At 43.1% G+C, this 20,839-nt stretch overlaps 3 protein-coding genes across 6 annotated transcripts; 2 read left to right on the top strand and 1 right to left on the bottom strand.

Annotated features, from left to right (window-relative positions):
* The first annotated feature begins 266 nt into the window (after positions 1–266).
* LOC111963915 (proteinase-activated receptor 2) lies at positions 267–4,663 on the top strand. Of its 4 annotated transcripts, XM_023987490.2 has the most exons (3): positions 803–1,057; positions 2,684–2,766; positions 3,009–4,663. In XM_023987490.2, the coding sequence occupies exons 1-3, from the start codon at positions 808–810 to the stop codon at positions 4,002–4,004; spliced, it is 1,329 nt and encodes a 442-aa protein (XP_023843258.1). In that variant the 5' UTR covers positions 803–807; the 3' UTR covers positions 4,005–4,663. The 4 variants fall into 4 exon arrangements, 1 of the variants encoding a protein (XP_023843258.1); XR_011479868.1 differs by lacking the exons at positions 803–1,057; positions 3,009–4,663 and adding an exon at positions 267–793 and having other exon boundaries at positions 2,689–2,775; XR_011479866.1 differs by lacking the exons at positions 803–1,057; positions 3,009–4,663 and adding an exon at positions 267–793 and having other exon boundaries at positions 2,684–2,770.
* A 2,316-nt stretch (positions 4,664–6,979) lies between these two features.
* Positions 6,980–9,513, top strand: LOC139022482 (proteinase-activated receptor 2-like). The gene is made up of 2 exons (XM_023987493.2): positions 6,980–7,312; positions 7,765–9,513. Exons 1-2 carry the CDS (start codon positions 7,243–7,245, stop codon positions 8,853–8,855), a joined length of 1,161 nt encoding a protein of 386 aa, XP_023843261.1. The 5' UTR covers positions 6,980–7,242; the 3' UTR covers positions 8,856–9,513.
* Positions 9,514–18,513: 9,000 nt separating this feature from the next.
* On the bottom strand, positions 18,514–20,638 carry LOC111963625 (cholesterol 25-hydroxylase-like protein 2). Its single transcript, XM_023987142.1, has one exon. The coding sequence runs from the start codon at positions 20,548–20,550 to the stop codon at positions 19,591–19,593; it is 960 nt and encodes a 319-aa protein (XP_023842910.1). The 5' UTR covers positions 20,551–20,638; the 3' UTR covers positions 18,514–19,590.
* Positions 20,639–20,839: the final 201 nt, after the last annotated feature.

Here is a 20,839-nt window from a genome sequence, read left to right as displayed (position 1 = left end):
ACTTCCACTGAGCCTGCCCTGAGGACACTGAACCTTATGCAACACACACCCCTCTCTCATTCATCTCATAAACCTTTGTTATGTGTTGCAACTGGGAACATAAAGAAGGAGAAGAAAATGGCAGAGGATAATCTATTTGTTATTCTTTAACCGTGAGGAAATATTCTTGATGCACTTTTCTTTTCCACTAAAAGGTTAACCCACTATTTACTAGCCTACCTACTAATCTACTGCCACGCAGTGCTGAGCTGTAATTTTCCTTAGCCCTATGCAGGTGGTATTGAAGTTGCCCCTTGGCACAGCTCTAGGATCAGATTATACCAGGGTTCCCCAACTAGTGGCCAGCTGGACAAATTTGTCCCCCATGTTTTTTGAGCAAAAAATAAATAAATATTCATTGTCGGACATATTTTTTGATACAAACATCAGAAAATCAGCTCCAAGTTATTTTAATTTGGGAAATCTGTTACCAAGTATTTCCACGCATAATTGAGAGACATGTGGTCTTATACAAACGTCAGCAAGGTTTGAAATGATGTTTTAGTCAAATCTGTTTGGGCTTCCTGTGGTCAATTTGCAGTCTACAAATTAGTTGTAATTATTTTCCAGCCCCCGACCATCCACTCAAGAAAAAAATCGGCCCGCGCGCGGCTGAATCTAGTTCATGATCCCTGTCTTATACCTTCCCCAACCCAAATTCCAACTTGAAGCCTTAGTGTAAAAACACAAAARTGACCTTAGATCAGTGTCTGAGGGCGAGATCCTACTAGAGCGAGTCAGCCTGAGGACACAGGTGCGTACGGTCACATGACACCACACAGGTTTTTTTTTCTTCCCACCTGTTATGTGAGGGCGGGATGTGGTACTTCCTCGATAGTGTCATGCAGACAGAAGGAATCCACAAACAAACGCGCCGTCGGCATTCAACACTCTTCATACATCGCAAATAGATTGTTGTTGGATCCTTTTGTGGAAGTTAACATGAGTTTTAAGCCACATTGTTTGAAACTTATATTTTTATTGGCCTGTGCCGAGCACTGTCTGTCTCAGGAAACTGGTAAGAGCTGTTAGCCTTTCCCCTCGTCTAGTTATTGGTGTGTGTTTTTGTTCGTTGTGATATTCTTAAATGTATTTATGGTAAAAGTATTGAGTCGAATCCCCTCTCTGATTCCTAAATTAATACCAAGTTTGTGAAATACTCCTGCTTGTGATGTCGTCGTTCTTACCAACCTTAAGACATCGAAGGGTTCGTTAATGTAGCCCGGCGCCCGTATAGGGGTCTCTTGCACCATCTGAAAGTTGATTGCATTCTTTTTGGAACCGGTGTTGTGCCGAAAATCTCACCACCTGCCAGAATCCCCTCCTTTTAATTTCCTTAATTTTGTGGCTAGCGTCAAATACTTTCTGTGGTACACATCAGAGTCAAATACTTTCAATAGAACCAACTTCAGGTCAGGCAACCGACATTAATAATAAATGTATGTGTGTAATATTAAACATGGAGGGAGTAAAATGTTGGAAAGCAATAAACATTTCAGAACTGGCTAAATTATTATCCTTACACTTTCAAAAATACTAGTCGGAAAAAATACTCGCCCAGGGCGCCATACAAGCTAGAACAGCCACATGCACTTGAAGGGGGGGTTTCGGCACAATACCGGGCAACCCCCTCGGGCGTGAGTCAGGTGCCCGGCTCTGTCCAGCGGCGAAGTCGGCTCCAAACAAAAGTGACTTAGGGCCTAATTACGGATGTGTAGTAACCTAATTTGTAAGATTCGGTTTCCCTATGCAAAAGTGAACGCTTTATCTGCATTCCCAATGATAAGTAATTAGAAAATTCAAACATTTTATTGAATGGAGAAGAGATGTTGTATCACAGAACAATGATACCTATATTTCACTGGATGTATAAATCTGATTGGCGTTTCCACTCACTACCAAATATGGTGATGAGCGGGTGGCCAGTAGTGGGAGAAGATGGCGCAAGATGGATTTTGGCTCTGACAACCGCCTTGGAAACCTACTGTTCAATTTGAGAAGGGCACTCCTCCCTCCCCGCTTTCGCCCGATGACATGACTGGCCTCTGTCCAGTGTAAAATAAGTCCCTCATCAATTAGTATGGTCACATGGTACTTTCAAGACAACTGGGAACTTGGGGGGAAAAACGTGGTCAAACATGACGTTAGTGATTTTCAAGTCGGAGCGCTAGAAAGATGCCCAAATTTTAGAGTTTCCAATTTCCCAGTTAATTTGAACGTGAGCGCATTCCCCTGCTCAGACGTTGCATGCGTCAACCATTGGTTGCGTGCCACATCATCGACTGACATAGCAATCTGTATGTGGTTAGCTGATATGTAAAATACTTATCCAGGCGTTGTAAGATCTGGCAAGGGTAGCAACACCTGGGCAGAGGAACGCGCCCAAAATGTCATTACACATACTAATGACAGACTTTTGARAGTCACGATTTAAGAGAAAATGACCAACTGGAGTTTTATTAGTTGACTTCATATAATTTGTCTTTGTTGGCTCTATATAATTTCAAGTAATAGTTGAAGCATGAACCTGACAGAGAATTAAATCACATGTCTATTGTATTCAAATGGCATACTTTATAACCCCATTGTTTGAATTCCTTAATAGCRCTGTTCCTACTCGCCTTGTTCCTCTTCTCTTTCTCAGAGCAGATCAATGCTGATGCTGAAAACCGAGCCTTCACGGGGACCGAGTCACCGGAAGGAGTGTGGGTCTCCCAGACGGCCCACATGGTRCTGGACAGTCGTCTGACCACGGTGTTCCTCCCCATCGTCTACATAGTGGTGTTTGCTGTGGGGCTGCCTACCAACGCCATGGCCATCTGGGTCTTCCTGTTCAGGACCAAGAAGAAGCACCCTMCCBCCATCTACATGGCCAACCTGGCTCTGTCCGACCTGCTCTTTGTCATCTGGACTCCCCTGAAGATTGCCCTGTCTCTTATACACATCTAGATGTGTATAAGAGACAGCACATGGTCCTGGACAGTCGTCTGACCACGGTGTTCCTCCCCATCGTCTACATAGTGGTGTTTGCTGTGGGGCTGCCTACCAACGCCATGGCCATCTGGGTCTTCCTGTTCAGGACCAAGAAGAAGCACCCTGCCGCCATCTACATGGCCAACCTGGCTCTGTCCGACCTGCTCTTTGTCATCTGGACTCCCCTGAAGATCGCCTACCACTTCAACGGCAACGACTGGATCTATGGCGAGGGGTTATGTAAAGTCCTGGTGGGCTTCTTCTACGGGAACATGTACTGCTCCATCCTCTTCATCACCTGTCTGAGTGTCCAGCGCTACTGGGCCATTGTCAAACCACTCTCCCAGAATAGGAGAAACAACGAGGTAGCCATCGGCGTCTCTGTCACAGTCTGGGTGGGGGTCTGGCTGATGACCACCCCTCTCTACCTCTATGACCAGACGGTCAAAGTGACCAACCTCAACATCATCACATGCCACGACGTCACCCGACCCAGCCAGAATAGCATGGCCGCAGGCTACTTCCTGACCATGGGAATCCTGGGATTTGTAGTTCCCACCGTGGTGTGCGTGGTGGCCTACATTCTGATGCTCAAGTCCCTGAGGAACTCCATGACAGATGCCAGCATCACCAAGAATCGGCACAAGGCGGTGGTGCTAATCATCACTGTGTTGGTCATGTTCCTGGTCTGTTTCACCCCCAGTAACATCATGCTGCTGGTGCACTACTCCCTCCTGCTGGCCGGAGGCGTGAACAACGGCTACGGCTTCTACATCTCCACCCTGTGTCTGGCCGCCCTCAACAGCTGCGTGGATCCATTCATTTACTACTTCATCTCAGAGGAGTTCAGGCAGCATGTGAAGAACACACTGAGATGCCGCAGTGAGAGGACGGTGGAGAGAATGAGGGTCTCGTTCAACGCTCTGAAGTACTCCAAAAAGAGTAGCACCTACACTTCCGACTCTGGGAAAACACAGAGCAGCTCCTGTTAAGGGGGGGTTGTCATGTGGCGATAGTTGGCTGTACTGATGTTTTTCAAAGAACTGGATGAGTGAAAGGGAATACRGGGTTGGTGTCGATTTACCATGGTTCTTTCACCTGACATCTGTTTTCATCAGTATCAATGGAGACGAAGCCATTTTAAATGGAGATACAACCCCAGACTACTTCATATATTATGTGCTTATTACATTGCCTTCACTCTCCTCATACATTTTTTTGTTTTTGTGCAGATTTTGTTGGTTTTATGTAGAGGACAAAATTGATAAGTGTGAAGAGGCATTGTTTTTATTCTGTGTTTCTGATCCATTCCCCACATTTAAATAGTCCGATGTCCATTAAGTTTGTTCCAGCACTGCAGCTCTCTGAAACTGTAAACTTAGTTCGCAGTGCCCTATAGCACTGACCCTTCACTTTTGGTAATGTGCACTGTTCTTTTATCAAATGAGCCATTACTTAACCTAAATCATGACGCGATGATCTTTGTAGCACCTATGCATCCTTGTAAATGCACATCTGATTGACTCAGGTGACATGTATAAATTGTTTATTTATAGTTTTTTTATTTTATTGTGTATATGTTTTCTTTTTCTGCATGTTGTGATAGAAAGTATGTCATGTCTTTTTTTAAATAAAAAATAAATAAATTCTATGGCCTTGGTTTTCAGTCAGCCGAGTGGCATTTAGCATTGGTTCCTTCTGTTGTGAGTTTGCTTGCATGAACAAATAAAAAGGGGAAATTTCATTATCTTGAATGCACAGCATAGCTGCGAGAAGTGGGGTGGGGGTGCTGCGATTTAAATTATCTTCGAAGGGAGTAGTTTGGGGATGGGAACGATTTTTCCTACGCTGCAGACAGCTCTATTTGTCTGTTAATAAAGGTCCAGTGCATTTTATTTGTGATTTTTCATGGGTTGCTGCAGAACCCTCATACCCCTACTTCCTGTTTGTTGATGCACAGTATAGTTTTGTCAGTGACTTTAGCCTACACCCTGAGAGATGTTGCTGAAATGGCACTCTTCAAATTGGTTGACAAATCTATTTAATCAGAATAAAGAAATGGTGGAATGGGTTTACTTCAATGTGGAAAATCACATATCTAAAAAGCATTGCCTCAAAAGTGACCATTGTCCAGGCATACATGAAATGGTGAATACTTTCTTTATTGCAGCAATGCCCAAGAGAACCAATACCAGATTGGCATAGTTCTGATTTATATAGAACTGGGTAAGGGAGACCAGGAATGGTTGTAACACTTCACCGTTTCATCGGTTTCTCAGAGATCGTTTATGGTAGTGTATTCAGAACTTGATACAAACAACCTAAATCTGTCCTTTACAAATTGGTGTGGTTATATGTAAATCAAACTACAGATTAATGTTGTCGTATTAAATACAAGGAGTGAAGTGTTACAACTAAACCAGACCATGGGGTAAATTGTAACAGTGCTTGGGGTGAATTGTAACAGAATTTAAAAAGTACATATCATGACATACATGCAACTAATTAGTGAATGCTTTTGAGACCATGAGCGCAACATTGCCAAGTTTACCTTTTGTTTGGCAGAAATAATACATGTATTATTTTACTCTTCTAAATGGTTCTCAACCAAACAACTAGGCTAAACTAAACACCTGAACGTGTGTGTTTGCGTTCGTGGCTGTGTGTGACAATTTTGGACATGTTCACTTAATCAGATTCACAGTTGTGACAGTAGTATGGCTGTCCTGGGGTACAGGCTTGGTGGGCCCATAATTTGCTTTCCCAGCAACACCCAGACCTCCTTGGACTCATGCACACAATGCAGACGTTTTCTTCATTGGAAGAATCTGAATCTTCTGGTTCAATCTGCTTTGTTTTGGCTTTTTTCTTAGGCAGGACAGTTGTTTGATGTGTTTCAGTGTGGTTTGTCTTGGCTTGCTTCTTTCCAGCAGTTTTTTTAGGCAGGGCAATTACAATCTTTGCCTTCTGAGCACTTGACTTTTTATGCTCTTCCTCCAGTGCCTGCTTGATGGGTGTATCCATCAAAATCACAGTTTCTCCTCTTCCTACCCCTTGTTGCAATTTTCCTGAGTCCTTCTTTTGAGAAGGGGTGTAGATCAACTGGGTTGAAATCGGAAGAGTAATCTGTGCAGAATCTGTACAGCGTCACATAACATATGCTCTACAATTTTGCAACTGACCTGATTGACTTCCCCTGCTCTGCTTTTGACGCTTTGTTCAAAGTGTGGAGAGGTCTGGCTTTCTTTTCCATAATCCAGGAKTGCTGAAAGTAAAATAAAACATTCAGTTTTCTCACAAGTTGTACAACTAACCCTGACCCTTGCAGCCATTAGCTAGCTTAAATTTGAGCTAAATGTTAACTTTAGCATTGCTAATTTGAATCAAATATCTCTACACAGACTGGTTATAAACCTGATAAGTTTGGTGAACAGAACTACAAAGCAGTTTATATGCCATCACAAAAACAAATTTACCTAGAAATCAGATTTCTGTCAATAGAATCTGCAGTTTATTATAGAGACTTGCTTTTTCACATGAGGGTTCAATACTAAACTGAGCATGTGCACAGTGAATCATATAATTCTACKTCGCTCCCGATTGGAGTAATTGCAAGTGTTACAACCATCCCCGGTCTCCCCTATACATCCCTATAAGATTTACATAGAATTAATTGCGATTTGTCTGCGATCCTTAGATATGACCAAACAGGTAAGAGCCGTGTAAAGTATCGCGCTACTCAGCTACGTGATTACCTTCCCTGTTTAGACTCGAGATGTAAAAGCCAAAGGAAACTACTTGTATGCTTAGTGAAGGAGTATAGATTTGTAAGCAGCATACAAATATGGTGTTTCATACATTGTCATCTTTCCTATTGGTTTACTGATTCCTGTTAATCAAAGCACTATGCTCGAGGCAGGTGGAAACTCACAGACACATGGTGTTTCATACATTGTCATCTTTCCTATTGGTTTACTGATTCCTGTTAATCAAAGCACTATGCTCGAGGCAGGTGGAAACTCACAGACACTCGAAACCATGTAACGTGCGTGCAGAGAGAGGGCGCGCGGTGGTTGATTCCGTCAGTCTCTGGTAGTTGTTAGGGTGTGTCTTGTTTAGGGCAGAGGGKGAAAGAAAGGTATATTGGACATCGGAGTGAAGTTAACAACCATTTCGAACTCGGTAGGACTAGATACACAGACCATTCATTCTGTACAAAGTTCACGGACAATGGCCTCATCTCGAATACTTTCCTACTTATTGTTGCTCGGTTGCGCGTGTGCAACAAATCCGTTTCAAGGTAAGATTMACCTTTTGTAAAGTATCTCATGTCTTTTTCAGTAGACCTGTGTTGAGCTTAGCGTACTCGTCGGTTCCAACCTGTGGTTAACCTACTTTTTCAGAGTATCAACAGTTCTTTATTCAAATGCTTTTTCGTGTGCCAGAAATATGTATAGTTTGTTTTTACCCATTTAGTATGGATCGCCTAGAGATGGAACGACCCTATATATTTGAGATATTAAGAAGACTGTGAAAATCGAGTTAATACCTTATCATGTTTGACCTTTTTTAAGAATGTCTTAACAATATAGAGTCTGTCATTCAAATCATTGCTTAATTTAATGATTTGTGTATGTTGTTTAGCCATGTAGTTTTTTCTTACAGTAACGTATTGTATGTTGCGGCTCACCAAAACCGTTCAACATTATAGGTCTTTGTCAGTGATGTTTCTCTCCTGTGCTTCATCAAAAGGTAAAGGACGAGGGTTCATCGGGGTGGTTGACCCTCAGGATGCTGACCGTGTTACAGTGTCCAAGGCGACCGCGGACACGCTGCGGAGCAGTCTGACCACGGTGTTCCTCCCCATCGTCTACATAGTGGTGTTTGCTGTGGGGCTGCCTACCAACGCCATGGCCATCTGGGTCTTCCTGTTCAGGACCAAGAAGAAGCACCCTTCCGCCATCTACATGGCCAACCTGGCTCTGTCCGACCTGCTCTTTGTCATCTGGACTCCCCTGAAGATRGCCTACCACCTCAACGGCAACGACTGGATCTATGGAGAGGGGTTYTGTAAAGTCCTGGTGGGCTTCTTCTACGGGAACATGTACTGCTCCATCCTCTTCATCACCTGTCTGAGTGTCCAGCGCTACTGGGGTGTGGCCCATCCTCTATCTCAGCAGAGGAAGAACAACAAAGTGGCGGTCGCTGTCTCCGTCTCTATCTGGGCCTTCATCTGGCTCACCACCACCCCTCTGTACCTGTACAACCACACGGCCAAGCTCAAGGACCCTAACATCACCACCTGCCATGATGTCAACATCATCCATGACCTGGAGGACCCCTTCCCTGACGTAGCGCTCCCCTACTTCTACTTCGTCCTCATGGCCGGCATCGTGTTCCTGGTCCCCTCGGTGGTCATCATCTTTGCCTACATCCTCCTCCTCAATGCTCTCGGGAACGCCATGGCGGACGGGAGCGCCGGGAAGAACCGTCGGAAAGCCGTGGTGCTGATCGTGACCGTGCTGGTCACCTTCCTGGTGTGTTTCATCCCCAGTAACATCATGCTYGTCGTCCACTACTCCCTCCTCAAAGACGGGGTGGTCAACAACGGCTACGGCTTCTACATCACCACTCTGTGTCTGGCCAGCCTCAACAGCTGCCTGGATCCCTTTATCTACTACTTTGTGTCAGAGGACTTCAGGGACCATGTGAAGAACACACTGCTGTGTAGGAGCAGCAGGACGGTGGAGAGGATGAGGGTCTCCTTCAGCTCCATGAAGTACTCCAGGAAGAGCAAGGCCTACGTGTCTGAGTCTGGGAACACACAGAGCAGTACCTGCTAGTAGTGGATGACTTGGGAAAGACGCTGGCAGAGGGTCGTTGAAAAGGACTGTGATGCACTGGAACTGGCTGTACYCGCCTTGTAAAAATGTAGAGACCTAAAAGGGTCTCCTATAACTGTTGTGAAATAGAATCATTTACAAGAAAGGGATCATGATGGTGTGTTATTGTGTGGGACAGACGCACAACCTGACTTCTCACAGGACCAGGACATCGAGTCCAGAAGAGGAGAAAATGGGTCTCAGCACAGTAAGCAAACCACCCAAAAGAGGAACTATATTACTTATCTGTCTAACAGTGTGTCAGGAGTAAGTTTTAGTAKGTTTTAAATTAGGATTTTGGCCTCCGCTGAGTCGCCTTACAGACTACTAGTGAAAATAGCTGAATATATATAGCCTGGACTTGTTACACTTTTTGTGATTTTCATATGAATGACYTTAGAGGGCAAATGTGAAAGATGTAAATATCTAGTTAGATATTGTCTTAATGTGAAGATCAAGAGGTCAAACAACAATGAATATCGGACATGTTATTGCCTAGCACATGGGGAAACAACATGTCTTATGAAATCCCCAGTTAGTTAATGGAACGTGGTGTCAAATGTCATGCAGTTAGGTGTAAGGTATTGAGTATTATGGTGATGWGTTACCTATATTTTAGAAGGGGCAGTGTTGGGGCCAAACTGGCTTTAAGTCTATAATCTACCTGTCTCCACTGTTCTATGCCTTTATACTGTATATTCGCCTCAGTGAGATCATATAGGCTGTAGGCCAGACACATTAACACTGTGCCTTTTTACTTTTGTGCCATTGTTTTAAGCCATTCAAAGTTTGTTGTTTTTAAGTTTGTTTCTTAAATAAACGTATGACATACAATCAGCTAATGGTGTTAGCTAGTTTCTATAGTTATTATTGTTCTTTTAATGTGTAACTTTGTCTCTGTTGCGTAATCCTTATCACGTTCCAATGCCCTGGTGCTCATGGAAGGGGGTAGACTGACTCACTCCTCTCACATGGTGGCAAATGACTTTACAACAAGAGTCATTGTCTGATTATAGTCTTCTTCATTCACAGGCTGGAATTTGTGAAATGTGTCCTGGTGGCTTTGTGTGACAATCTGAGGACAGATGTTTCTGTGGATCAGTTAACAGCTTTTTATTTTGAGTTTTTTTTCATGAAGGTCAATGTATCAGCACAACTGTGAAACTACAGGGATTTTTAAGGTTCTCATCTATTACAAAAACGTTCTGTCTGTCATTCAGAGGTAGTCTAGGCTGGGGAGTGTTTCAGAGCGAGATGGGACATGTTTCCATGGTGTCAGTGATTTTCCCACAACTATTCTCGAGGAGCCTCTTGAGAGCAGGCAGGAACAACCTCTGATTACTGGTTCGCTGCGATACACTCCTCACCTTTTAATAGGTAGATGTATTGCAGAGATGGGATATTTCAATATAGAGTAAGCTGTGCAATGTTGCGCTGTGGAAACAGGTTTATTCTGTAGAGTTTGTGTAAAACTAAATGTAGTCTACTGGGAAAATATAAGGATCTAGAGAGATGACCATGTTCAGCCCACTCAGCTCACTCCCTAGCTCTGTGTTTATACAGACACCRTAATCTGTCCTGGTATAACTAGACACTACAATATACACTCTTCATAGCTTAAATTCTTTAGGGATCCGTGTATTAGATTGCTGCGTGATATTGCGCACTACAAGTAGCAGAAGGTATGTTTCTGCAGGGATGACCGGAGACAGCCAATTGGCACTCCCCCACGAGCATGCTGGAAGGGTGAACACCAGCCCAGCCGTAATCCTATAAAGGCCACCGTTTTTGAGATTGACCTAGTTTTTTTGTAATGGGGTTTCTCCCTATGCACCTGCCAATGTAAATCCATTGCTCTATAATAGTAACCAGACAGAATATAGTGCTAATGTTTTTCCCATTGATAACCTGAATGACAKAACTTGACTCTCGCCCTGAGAACATTGCAAGGGAAAAGACCCATTTTAAGAGGAAAAACAGYTTTTTACCAGCTTTTTACCAAAAAGAACAAGGTATTCCACAATGTGTCCAAAGCCGAGAAAGAATCTCTTYTGGAACTCAAAAATGACTCGAGTATCATTATCAAYCCTGCCGACGGAGGTGTGGTGGGGATACAAAATGCAGCAGACTATGAAAAGGTCATTCTGAGACAACTCAGTGATGAATTTTACAGAAGACTCTAAGGACCCTACTAATCAATTCAAGTCTCTGATCTGTGATAAATTGTCATAATTTTTTTGAATGAAGTGGAAATGACAAAGACAGAATATGAATATATGAAAGTTGACTGCCCAACCACACCTGTCGTATACGCTCTGTCCAAAATTCACAACAGCATGACACCACCTATACCAGGCAGGCCCATTGTGAGCAGTAATGGATCTCTGACAGAGAATATCTCTACCTTTTGGAGACCATCTTGTGAAACCCTGGGGCCATCTCCCTCTCCACGTATACTAGAGACTTGATTTTATTAATCTTTTGAAATCTGTGGACCGTATATCTGAAAATTCTATTCTGTGTACTTTTGATGTTACTGGTCTTTCTGTGGGTAAAACAAAGCGTGAATTAAAAGTACGTATCTCAGAGCATCGTAGCACCATTAGGTGCAAAAACTTGACCTACCCAGTTGCGGCCCACTTTTTGGAGGCAGGCCACTCGATTTCATCTTTGCGTTATATTGGCATKGAACYTGTCACCCTCCCTAGGAYAGGGGGTGACCTTGATKATTTATTGTTAAGAKGAGAGGCTGCTTGGATATTTAATTTAAAGACCCTTGCTCCCTTCGGTCTTAACGTGGACTTTGATCTGAAGCCATTCTTGTGATTGTTGTGTTTGTTGTGACTTTGCCATTGTGGTTGTTTGTAGMCTTGTGTGGTCTTWAGTGAGTCTATGATCGTATGCTATCCATTTGTATTTATTGTATGTTGCTCTTTRTATGCCATTTTAATATGAGAAATTAACCAATGATATTAGGCCACTCTTGGCCATGATTACAGACACCTGTGTGTCTTGACACTATATATAAACGAGTCATCCCGCAGTGTCTGTGATTGTACCCTGATGAAGACAGCTTGCCTGTCGAAACGTTGGTAGATTAAATATTTTTGCATCTGAGCTCCTAGAGTGTGCGGCTCTCTTTTATTTTCAACTGGTCTTTATACTAACATCGCCCATCAAGGCAGCCTAGAGGCCCTCATGTTCTACCTCATTGAATGTCCCCCTAATGCTCTTCCCAGAACCAACTGTATTGTGGACTTGGCTGAACTGGTACTAACCAACTATTTTCTCTTCAGAGGAGACTTCCTCCAGACCAAAGGGACAGCAATGGGGAGAACTATGGCTCCTAATTATGCTAACCTATATCTAGGAATGTTTGATAAACAGGTGGTGCTGAATCCAGACCTTAACCCTTTTCTCTCCAATATTCTCCTAATTCTGAGATATTTGGATGCCATTTTCGTGATCTATACAGGGACCCAGGAAGAACTCTTGGAATTCCGTGCCTATCTAAATACTATGAATGAACACCTTCGTTTCACCATTAACTATGACCTATCACAAATCAGTTTTCTTGATGTGATGGTTATTATGCACAACACCTCCCCTTACAGATTTCTATAAGAAACCTACGGACAGGAATACCCTCCTTAGAGGTGACAGCTTTCATCCACGTCCACTTATTTAAAGTCTCCCTATAAGTCAATTCAGTCGCATCATAGAATATGCAGCTCTGWTGCTTCTTACCAGAAACGGACCACACACCTCACACAAAGGTTTAAGGAAAGGGGGTACAAAGACAATTGGGTAAAACATGCCAATGATRGTTTTGAAGGACTAACACAGTTGGAAGGCCTTCAAACAAAAGTTAAAGAAAAAGCAGAACATGTCCCCCGTTGGGGAAGGCATTTAAGGACATTATCAGGAAGCACTGGTACAGTATTGATACTGACCTACAATTGAAACCCATCTTTTTTTGTGTGTGTATTTTCACCCCTTTTTTCTCCCCAATTTCATGGTATCCAATTGGTAGTAGTTACAGTCTTGTCTCATCGCTGCAACTCCCGTACGGACTTAGGAGAGGCGAAGGTCGAGAGCCATGCGTCCTCCGAAACACAACTCAACCAAGCCGCACTGCTTCTTGACACAATGCCCATCCAACCCGGAAGCCAGCCGCACCAATGTGTCGGAGGAAACACCGTACACCTGGCGACAGTGTCAGCATGCACTGCGCCCGGCCCGCCACAGGAGTCGCTAATGTGCGATGAAACAAGGATAACCCTGCTGGCCAAACCCTCCCCTAACCCGGACGACACTGGGCCAATAGTGCGCCGCCCCATAGGCCTCCCGCTCGCGGCCGGCTGTGACAGAGCCTGGACTCGAACCCAGAATCTCTAGTGGCACAGCTAGCACTGCGATGCAGTGCCTTAGACCACTSCACCACTCGGGAGGCAATGAAACCCATCTTTAAATATCCCCCACGTATGGTCTTTAAAAGACCCCCAAACATGAGAGACGTGGTTAAATCTGATTATCCACCAGAGAAAAGGGAACATTTCTTAGACGAGGTTCTGGAGGTTAATTACAAATGTGGCTCAATGCAGCTTCACATGCAAATGTAACTAATTTACCCACCCCCACAGAGGATAAAGATCTAAGATCTGATTACCTGCATGTCCACCAATATTATTTACATCTTAATGCCCTTGTGGTCTGTCTCACATAGGGAAAACCCGTAGAACCCTTAAGACACGGATCAGTAAGCACCGCAGCAATATACGGACCGGTGAGACAAAAAATCTGGTTGCTGTTCATTTTGTACAAATCAAATCAAATCAAGTTTATTTTATATAGCTCTTCGTACATCAGCTAATATCTCGAAGTGCTGTACAGAAACACAGCCTAAAACCCCAAACAGCAAGCAATGCAGGTGTAGAAGCACGGCGGCTAGGAGCTGGACATCCTATTAGCTCTCTGAGATACATTGGAATAGAAATGGTCAAGATGTCATGCAGGGGAGGGGACTTTGAGAGGAAACATCTTCAAAGGGAATKTTTCTGGATCCACAGGCTCAACACACTGTCTCCTCTTGGCCTTAACGAGGAGTTTGACTTGAAACCGTTTTTATAGTTTCAAAATGTCAAAATGAATGTTTTTTATCATACTAATTTGAATATTGTACGTGTATATGTTACTGTAAATATTGATCATATATTTAGATACATCGAATGTTAATATTGTGAACCTATGTTATATACTTTTTTACTTCCTGTTTCAGGAAGTAATGTCACTGAGTACTGCCCGTATATATATATATATATATATATTAGGACCTTCCACCCACACCTGGGATATGGATGCCTGATGCAGACCTAAGGATCGAAACATTGTTATAAATAAATATCACCTGGGAGTATGAGCAGCAGTGTGCAGTATTTTCCTTTCTGTTTTTCTTAGAATGTTGCCCTCCCTTAACTATCCACCGTCTTGCATAATACAATTCTGCATCTTACATTTATGACCATTGAAAAGTGCTATTTCCTGCTGATATTTCAATTATCAAGTTAAAGTTAAAATGTTACAATGGAGAATGATAGAAGATAAGGAGGATTGTTTGGTGGCGAGACTGGATCCTGTCTTTTATCTCAAGATAATGATTAGACAAGGTGAACCCAGTCATCTCCTGCAGTCCAACACAATGACCCAAGTGTTACCATTGTGCTATAGAGCCCCACAGTGGAGGTGTCATAATACCCATAAAACCTAGCGGTCAAACAGGGAAATGGTTCCATTTTTTATACACCATYAATTTTTCCCACAGGGGATTTTAGAAARACTTAAAATAAGGGCTGTGTTTTGTGTAGGCTTACCCTGGCATGACGTTTTGATAACCATGTCAATCTCTCTGACAAGGTGACTTTATATTTTTGTTCAGTGCATATTCAATATACCAGGAACAGTGTTATTTGGGTTGTTAATCGGATTCGTTCCGACATTTCTTGATTAGTTTAAAAATAGATGTTTTTGTACGTTTTTGGAGTATTATTTGTGTGCTGTTTGACATTAAACTGCGTTGTTATGAGCTAGTAACATAAGCGTTTCGCTGCGCCAAGCAATAAACATTGATTTCATTTCTGATGTATTCATTGTTTGGTTAAGAGAAAGGCTGTACACAGCAACCTTTGATATAAGAGCAGAGCATTGTGTTTTCAGGGAGGATAGATTACTTCAGGTTCTTTCAGAGATGATATATTGCTGTGGGGGTGTCACCTTCCCCCAGCCTATTGCCACTATTCTCTGTAAGTAAAATATCTGGTTCACACAACTAGGCTGCCACAGACAGGAGCACTTCCTGACTACATTTCCTTCAGACAAACAGGAAGGGTCCCCTTAAAAAGCCTGTCATTATATGCATATTGTATAGTCACAGAGGGCCCCTACGAAACCTGATTGAAGAGAGTAGTGAGGGTGGCTAGTACAGAGGTAATAGGAGTACTGTACACACACTATTACTTTAAACGAGACCTCCTTTCCTTTAAAATACAAGGTAGCTTTTATGTAGATCCGCGTCTGCCGATGACTGATTAGCCCAGGTTGTCCATTGTAGAGCATGATTTCAATATGGCAGATGACTAACTCAGGTAAAACTCTCAGTGAGCATTACGTGTACACAACTCTCTACAAAGGTAGCATGTCAATGAGACATGCTAGGTATGACAGGAATGGGAGAGGATGTTAGTACAGGGGTAGAAAAAGTACCCAATTGTCATACTTGAGTAAAAGGAAAGATACCTTTAATAGAAAAAAAGTCACACAGTAAAATACTGCTTGAGAAATAGTCAAAGTATTTGGTTTAAATATACTTAAGTATCACAATTAAATGTAATTGCTAAAATATACTTAAGTATCAAAAGTAAGTGTAAATATTTTCAAATTCCTTATATTAAGCAACCCAGASAGCATATTTATGGCTAGCCAGGGGCAGACTTCAAAAGCATTTGTGTTTAGTGAGGCAGATCAGAGGCAGTAGAGATGACCAGGAATGTTCTCTTGGTAAGTGTGTGAATTGTACCATTTTGCTGTCCTGCTAAGCATTCAAAATGTAACAAGTACTTTTGGGTGTCAGAGAAAATGTATGGAGTAAAAATAACTTTATTTTCTTTKGGAATGTAGTGAAGTAAAAGTAAAAGTAAAGTAAAATACAGATACCCCCCAGAAATGACTTATGTAGTACTTTGAAGTATTTTAACTTAAGTACTTTACAGCACTGGGTTAGTATATAGTTTGTACAACCAGCAGATTCTACAGATCCATGAAATACCATGAGAAAAGAGAGTACCCATACAGCCAGTTCTGTTGTAGCAGCATTTTGACCACTGTTGTGATATAATTACTCTAAGGACGTTGATTTGTTAAATCAGGTTTGTTATGGTAGGGCTGCAAGGAAAATCCTGTCTCTTCTGTAGATCTCCAAGGAGACGGTTGGGTGTTATTCTGTGTATCAGTCAAATTATCAGTGTGCTGAAACCCTTCGTGTTCACAGGGTAGACCACTGGATTTGCATCACATGAGGGGGAGAGAGGGAGGATTGTTTTACAAGTCACACAGRATCCTCCCAATGATCATGAAATTATTAATTTCCATTTATTGGCAGGTTATGGAACAGTTTGGGACAAGAAMATAGGGATCTATTATGACAGATGGTTTAACAGAAGGGAGGGGGAGGTTAGGGAACAAGACAGAAAGAAAGAAAGGAAGAGAGAGAGGGGGGGGGGGGCAGTAAAATGGTGACTGACAGGTTTTTGCGTCATCCAGATCACGCTGATATCATAAACTTTGTGGACMAGGGCAGGAAGGTATCGTCCTGTCCTGAAGGTGGCCAGGGGAGATACTGCCAAATAGTTCTATCAGTAACGTTTATGACTCACCTATGTGGTTTCGCTTAACTAAATCGCACACTGAGTCTCTGTTTCAACCAGTCCCTCAAGGGCCGCATTTCAAAAATAGGCACATTGTGTTGCAACGCTTGAGTTCCGCTCCATGCCTCGACACACCAAACTTGTTCGGCAAGTACCGTCACTCTATGAATAACAACAAGAAAAGGCACAGTGTGTCGTGACATGTTGTAGGTTTTAACCGCAATTACAATATGACCTATTTGCCTAAAATAACAGAGATTCTATAGTAGCACTATAGGTTAATTCATAGTGATTGAATGTAATGTCAAGTGTGTGTGTGTGTGTGTGTGTGTGTTGAATTATTCAACAGTATCTATTACATTACATGACATAAATATTTGTTGAATATTGAACTTCATGACTGAAACTCCAAATGGCAGATGTTCCAATGAGGGGAAGTAACTGTGGTCTGCTTCAGGTTACAGGAATAAACTATACATGTTATAAAATTAATTATTGTCTGACCTTTTCCTATTTATGGAAGTCCAGGTGTGTCTGTGTCTAATACATACTGTACTTCTCATTTCTTAACCAGGGTATGACGTCTCAAATAGTACTTTATGCTTAGCAGGACCTCTGGTGGATTGTTTGTGAAACTGCATGTATTAGTGAAGAAAGATACTGCATGTGGACACAGCCCAAGATGTACTGAAGGAGTGTAGGCTAGCTAGCCTACTCTTTTAGGGTCAATCGGCAGTTGCTACATCCATCTTTGGACTCATAAATGAATGATATGTACCCATTGATTCTTGAAGAATATAATGTATAAATGCCTCATCATGAGCTTAGTTCAACTGTCATACCCCACCAGAACCCCAAATATAAGCTTGTTTGTAACCAATGTAAACATGGTTAAAACTATAATTTTGATATCATGGAWGGAAATGCAAAGATACACTTAGCCTACTGTACTCTGTTTTTACCAGGGGCGCAACTTTCACTGGGGACATGTCCCCCCCACATTCTGAAATTGCATTTTTGTCCCCCCAGTTTTATCATTGGAATGTGACACAAAACGGGGCAACGGTGTGCTTTAGGACCATGCGGACGCCTCCGAGCGGTCGGGTAGATGGTTTGGAGTGTTGGATCCGACCGGATAAAAAATATATAAAAACATTTAGAAAGAGAGTTATGTCCCCCCCACTAAAACCAAAGTTGCGCCCCTGGTTTTTACACAGTTGCAGCCAACAGTATTTTTCAGTAACAACACTTTACTGGAATAATTCTTCTGTTTCACACAGGTGTTTGYAGACACTAGATTGCTAATTAAAACAGGTTGGCTTCTCTCTCTTCTGTAAACAAGCTGTAACATATGGCCTCGTTGGAATCGTGTCAAAAAAGTTCATAGTAATTGTACCTTTTGTTTTTAGAAAATAATTTCTCAACGATATGAAAGTTCAATTCAAAGGGTTTCAAAACTGTGACACAAGCGAGGATTATTAACGTGTAGATAGAGCACACATCGGCTGTACCGTCATCAATTAATGGAATGAAAATCCAAGAGGGGCCCTTTTGGGTGAACGATAGTTAATGCACACAGAACGAATGAAAAGGATGAAAGGATTCCATCTCACAGCGGATGATGACTTTTAAATGGCAATCAACATTCATATTTCTTTAATATTTCCAAAATTGTAGACACTTTCCCAACAATAGTTTGACAATGTGATTAAAACACAGCTGACATTTCACCCTGCTCTCTAACTCTTCACCGACCCTCTGCTCCAATCATCATCAACAGTACAAATATTCTGCAGTTTCCCATATTAATAATCTATTAGAACACAAACCACACTCTCTAGGAATACCAAGTATTCTTGATGCTCTGCCTACGACATGCTTGAAAGAGYAATAGTTGTGTTTGGTTTTTGTTTAGGCCCCAGGCTGAAGATCATGGATCACAAGGAAGGTATTTTGTCGTGGGAGGGGCAGTGTATAGGTCTCTGCCAAAGAGATTATTGACAGCGTCTGAAAGAGAGGATGATAAATTAGTATTGGCCCCACGCATCGCTCTGGCGGCACACTGGACACCGCTAAAAGACTGCCATTCAGCTTTCTGGTTTGTGTGTGTGTGTTTGTGTGTGTGTGTGCGCGCCCGCATTTCCCTTGTGTTACCCTGCTTGAATTGCTGTGCTGCAATTCTTCAACTGTGTTATTTCAACAAAACACACATTTTCCAAAAATACTACATGAGTTATTAAAATACCTATAAAACATTTGTGCAGTCTTATGTTTACATGTCTCTCATCAACCAACAGACAYTTATGCTATGTCAGGTTATCCATACAGTATGTCATAGGATTTACCCCCAAAGAAATTATTCAAAAAGAGTTCAAAACAGAGAAACATAGGAAAATGTCAATAGCAAACAACTTAGCAAAAATATAAAACTCCATTCAGCATGGATTTTTAGCGGTATTAATATAACACACATTTCAAATGCAGGGAAGTCTGACCTGAGAATGCCATGGAAACCAATGAAAAAAAACACAGAGTAATCCCAAACAAATCAATATCATACAAAACCAGTGATCTGACAGAGTGCTTCAGAGCGCCGTTAGTGTAAAGTCATTACATTTCATGAACACAAAGAAAGATGGAAAAGGGGAAGAGCGAGAGAGAGAGAGAGGTAGACAGAGAGAAAGACAGGAGAGATGGAGTAAGGAAGAGAGAAAGATTGGATGAAATACACACAAAAAGCAGTCAAGGGAGAGAGGGAGGAGAAAAAAAAGCAACACTCAAGCTCCTTTATCCTTCTTCCCTTTCAGACCTTCCTCAACATATTTATCTTTGGAGGGGGTGGGCACCATGTTAGTCCCCCCCAGCCAGTCCCAGTGGGAGAAGAACGGGGCAAAGTTTGTCCCGGGCATCCGGTGGTGAGCGTCGTGTTTGGGGGGTCCGCCCCACAGGCCGAAGGGCACCAGGCGGTGCAGCGACCAAGGGAAGTCGTAGCCACAGTGGTCCTCAGTGGACACACATATGGTGAACACCATGAAGCCCCAAGCGGTCAGGCAGTGGCACTGCAGCAGGAGGGGGTCCACAGTGGTCCAGAAGCCCGAGCTGATCAGCTCCCAGGCGGACACATACTGGGTAACCAGGCTGAAGGGCTGAAGGTACTGGTGGTGCATGGCATGGAAGGTACGGTACAGCCATGGGACTCTGTGGTGTAGAAGATGCCAAAGGTAGAACTGGAAGTCAAAGACCACCATGCACCCCAGGATGCCCAGGAGGAAGCTCATTAGAGTGGGTGCGTCACGGGGGAGCGGGATAGGAGGCCTCCACAGCCACTGGCCCACAGCAGCAGGGAAGATATAGACCAGGTGGTTGTAGGCTGTGAGATACAGGGTGGTCCAGATGTTGTCCCAGGTGACAGGTCTGTCTGGGTGGAGCTTGTAGCTGTTGAGGGCTGGCCAGCTGGGGGCCAGGAGGTCTAGCAGGGTGTAGAGGGTCACCAGAAGAAGGTAGGTAGAGACAGAGATGACCACAGGAAACAGAGGGCTCCGCAGCTCAGCCTGGTGGTGCTGCAGGAGGTAGTCCCACGCCGGCTGGAGGACGGACTGCTCCGGGAGCCCCAGACCCAGGGTCAGGGTCAGGTTAGCCACGGTCAGGTGAGACATCCAGGGGAGAGACACACCACTGAACAAACCGCCTGCACTCATTGTGTCCCAACTAAAGTCTAATAGTCTCAGAGGATTCATTTATATCTGGGTTGGTTGCAACAGACTCCACAAGAATGGCAAAGATACTTCCAGCTGTAATGTAATGTTTGTTTTTCTGCAAAAGGCAAATAATCTGGTGCCGTAGTGCCAAATTAGGTTGGCGGTCGATCTTAGCCTCTTATGTAGATCGAGGCGCCACCTCCTCCTCCCCCCCTCCCCCTCCCACATTTCTGACCCAGATCTGAGAGAGCTGCTTCCCGCTGTTCAGAAGTGACAAAGACAAAGTCAAGTGTGTTTTCTTTACTGGCATTGAGGAGAAACAATACAC

This window comes from Salvelinus sp. IW2-2015, linkage group LG5 (genome assembly GCF_002910315.2).
Source record: "Salvelinus sp. IW2-2015 linkage group LG5, ASM291031v2, whole genome shotgun sequence".
In the NCBI taxonomy this organism is placed as follows: domain Eukaryota; kingdom Metazoa; phylum Chordata; class Actinopteri; order Salmoniformes; family Salmonidae; genus Salvelinus; species Salvelinus sp. IW2-2015.
This window is presented reverse-complemented; position numbering and strand designations above follow the sequence as displayed.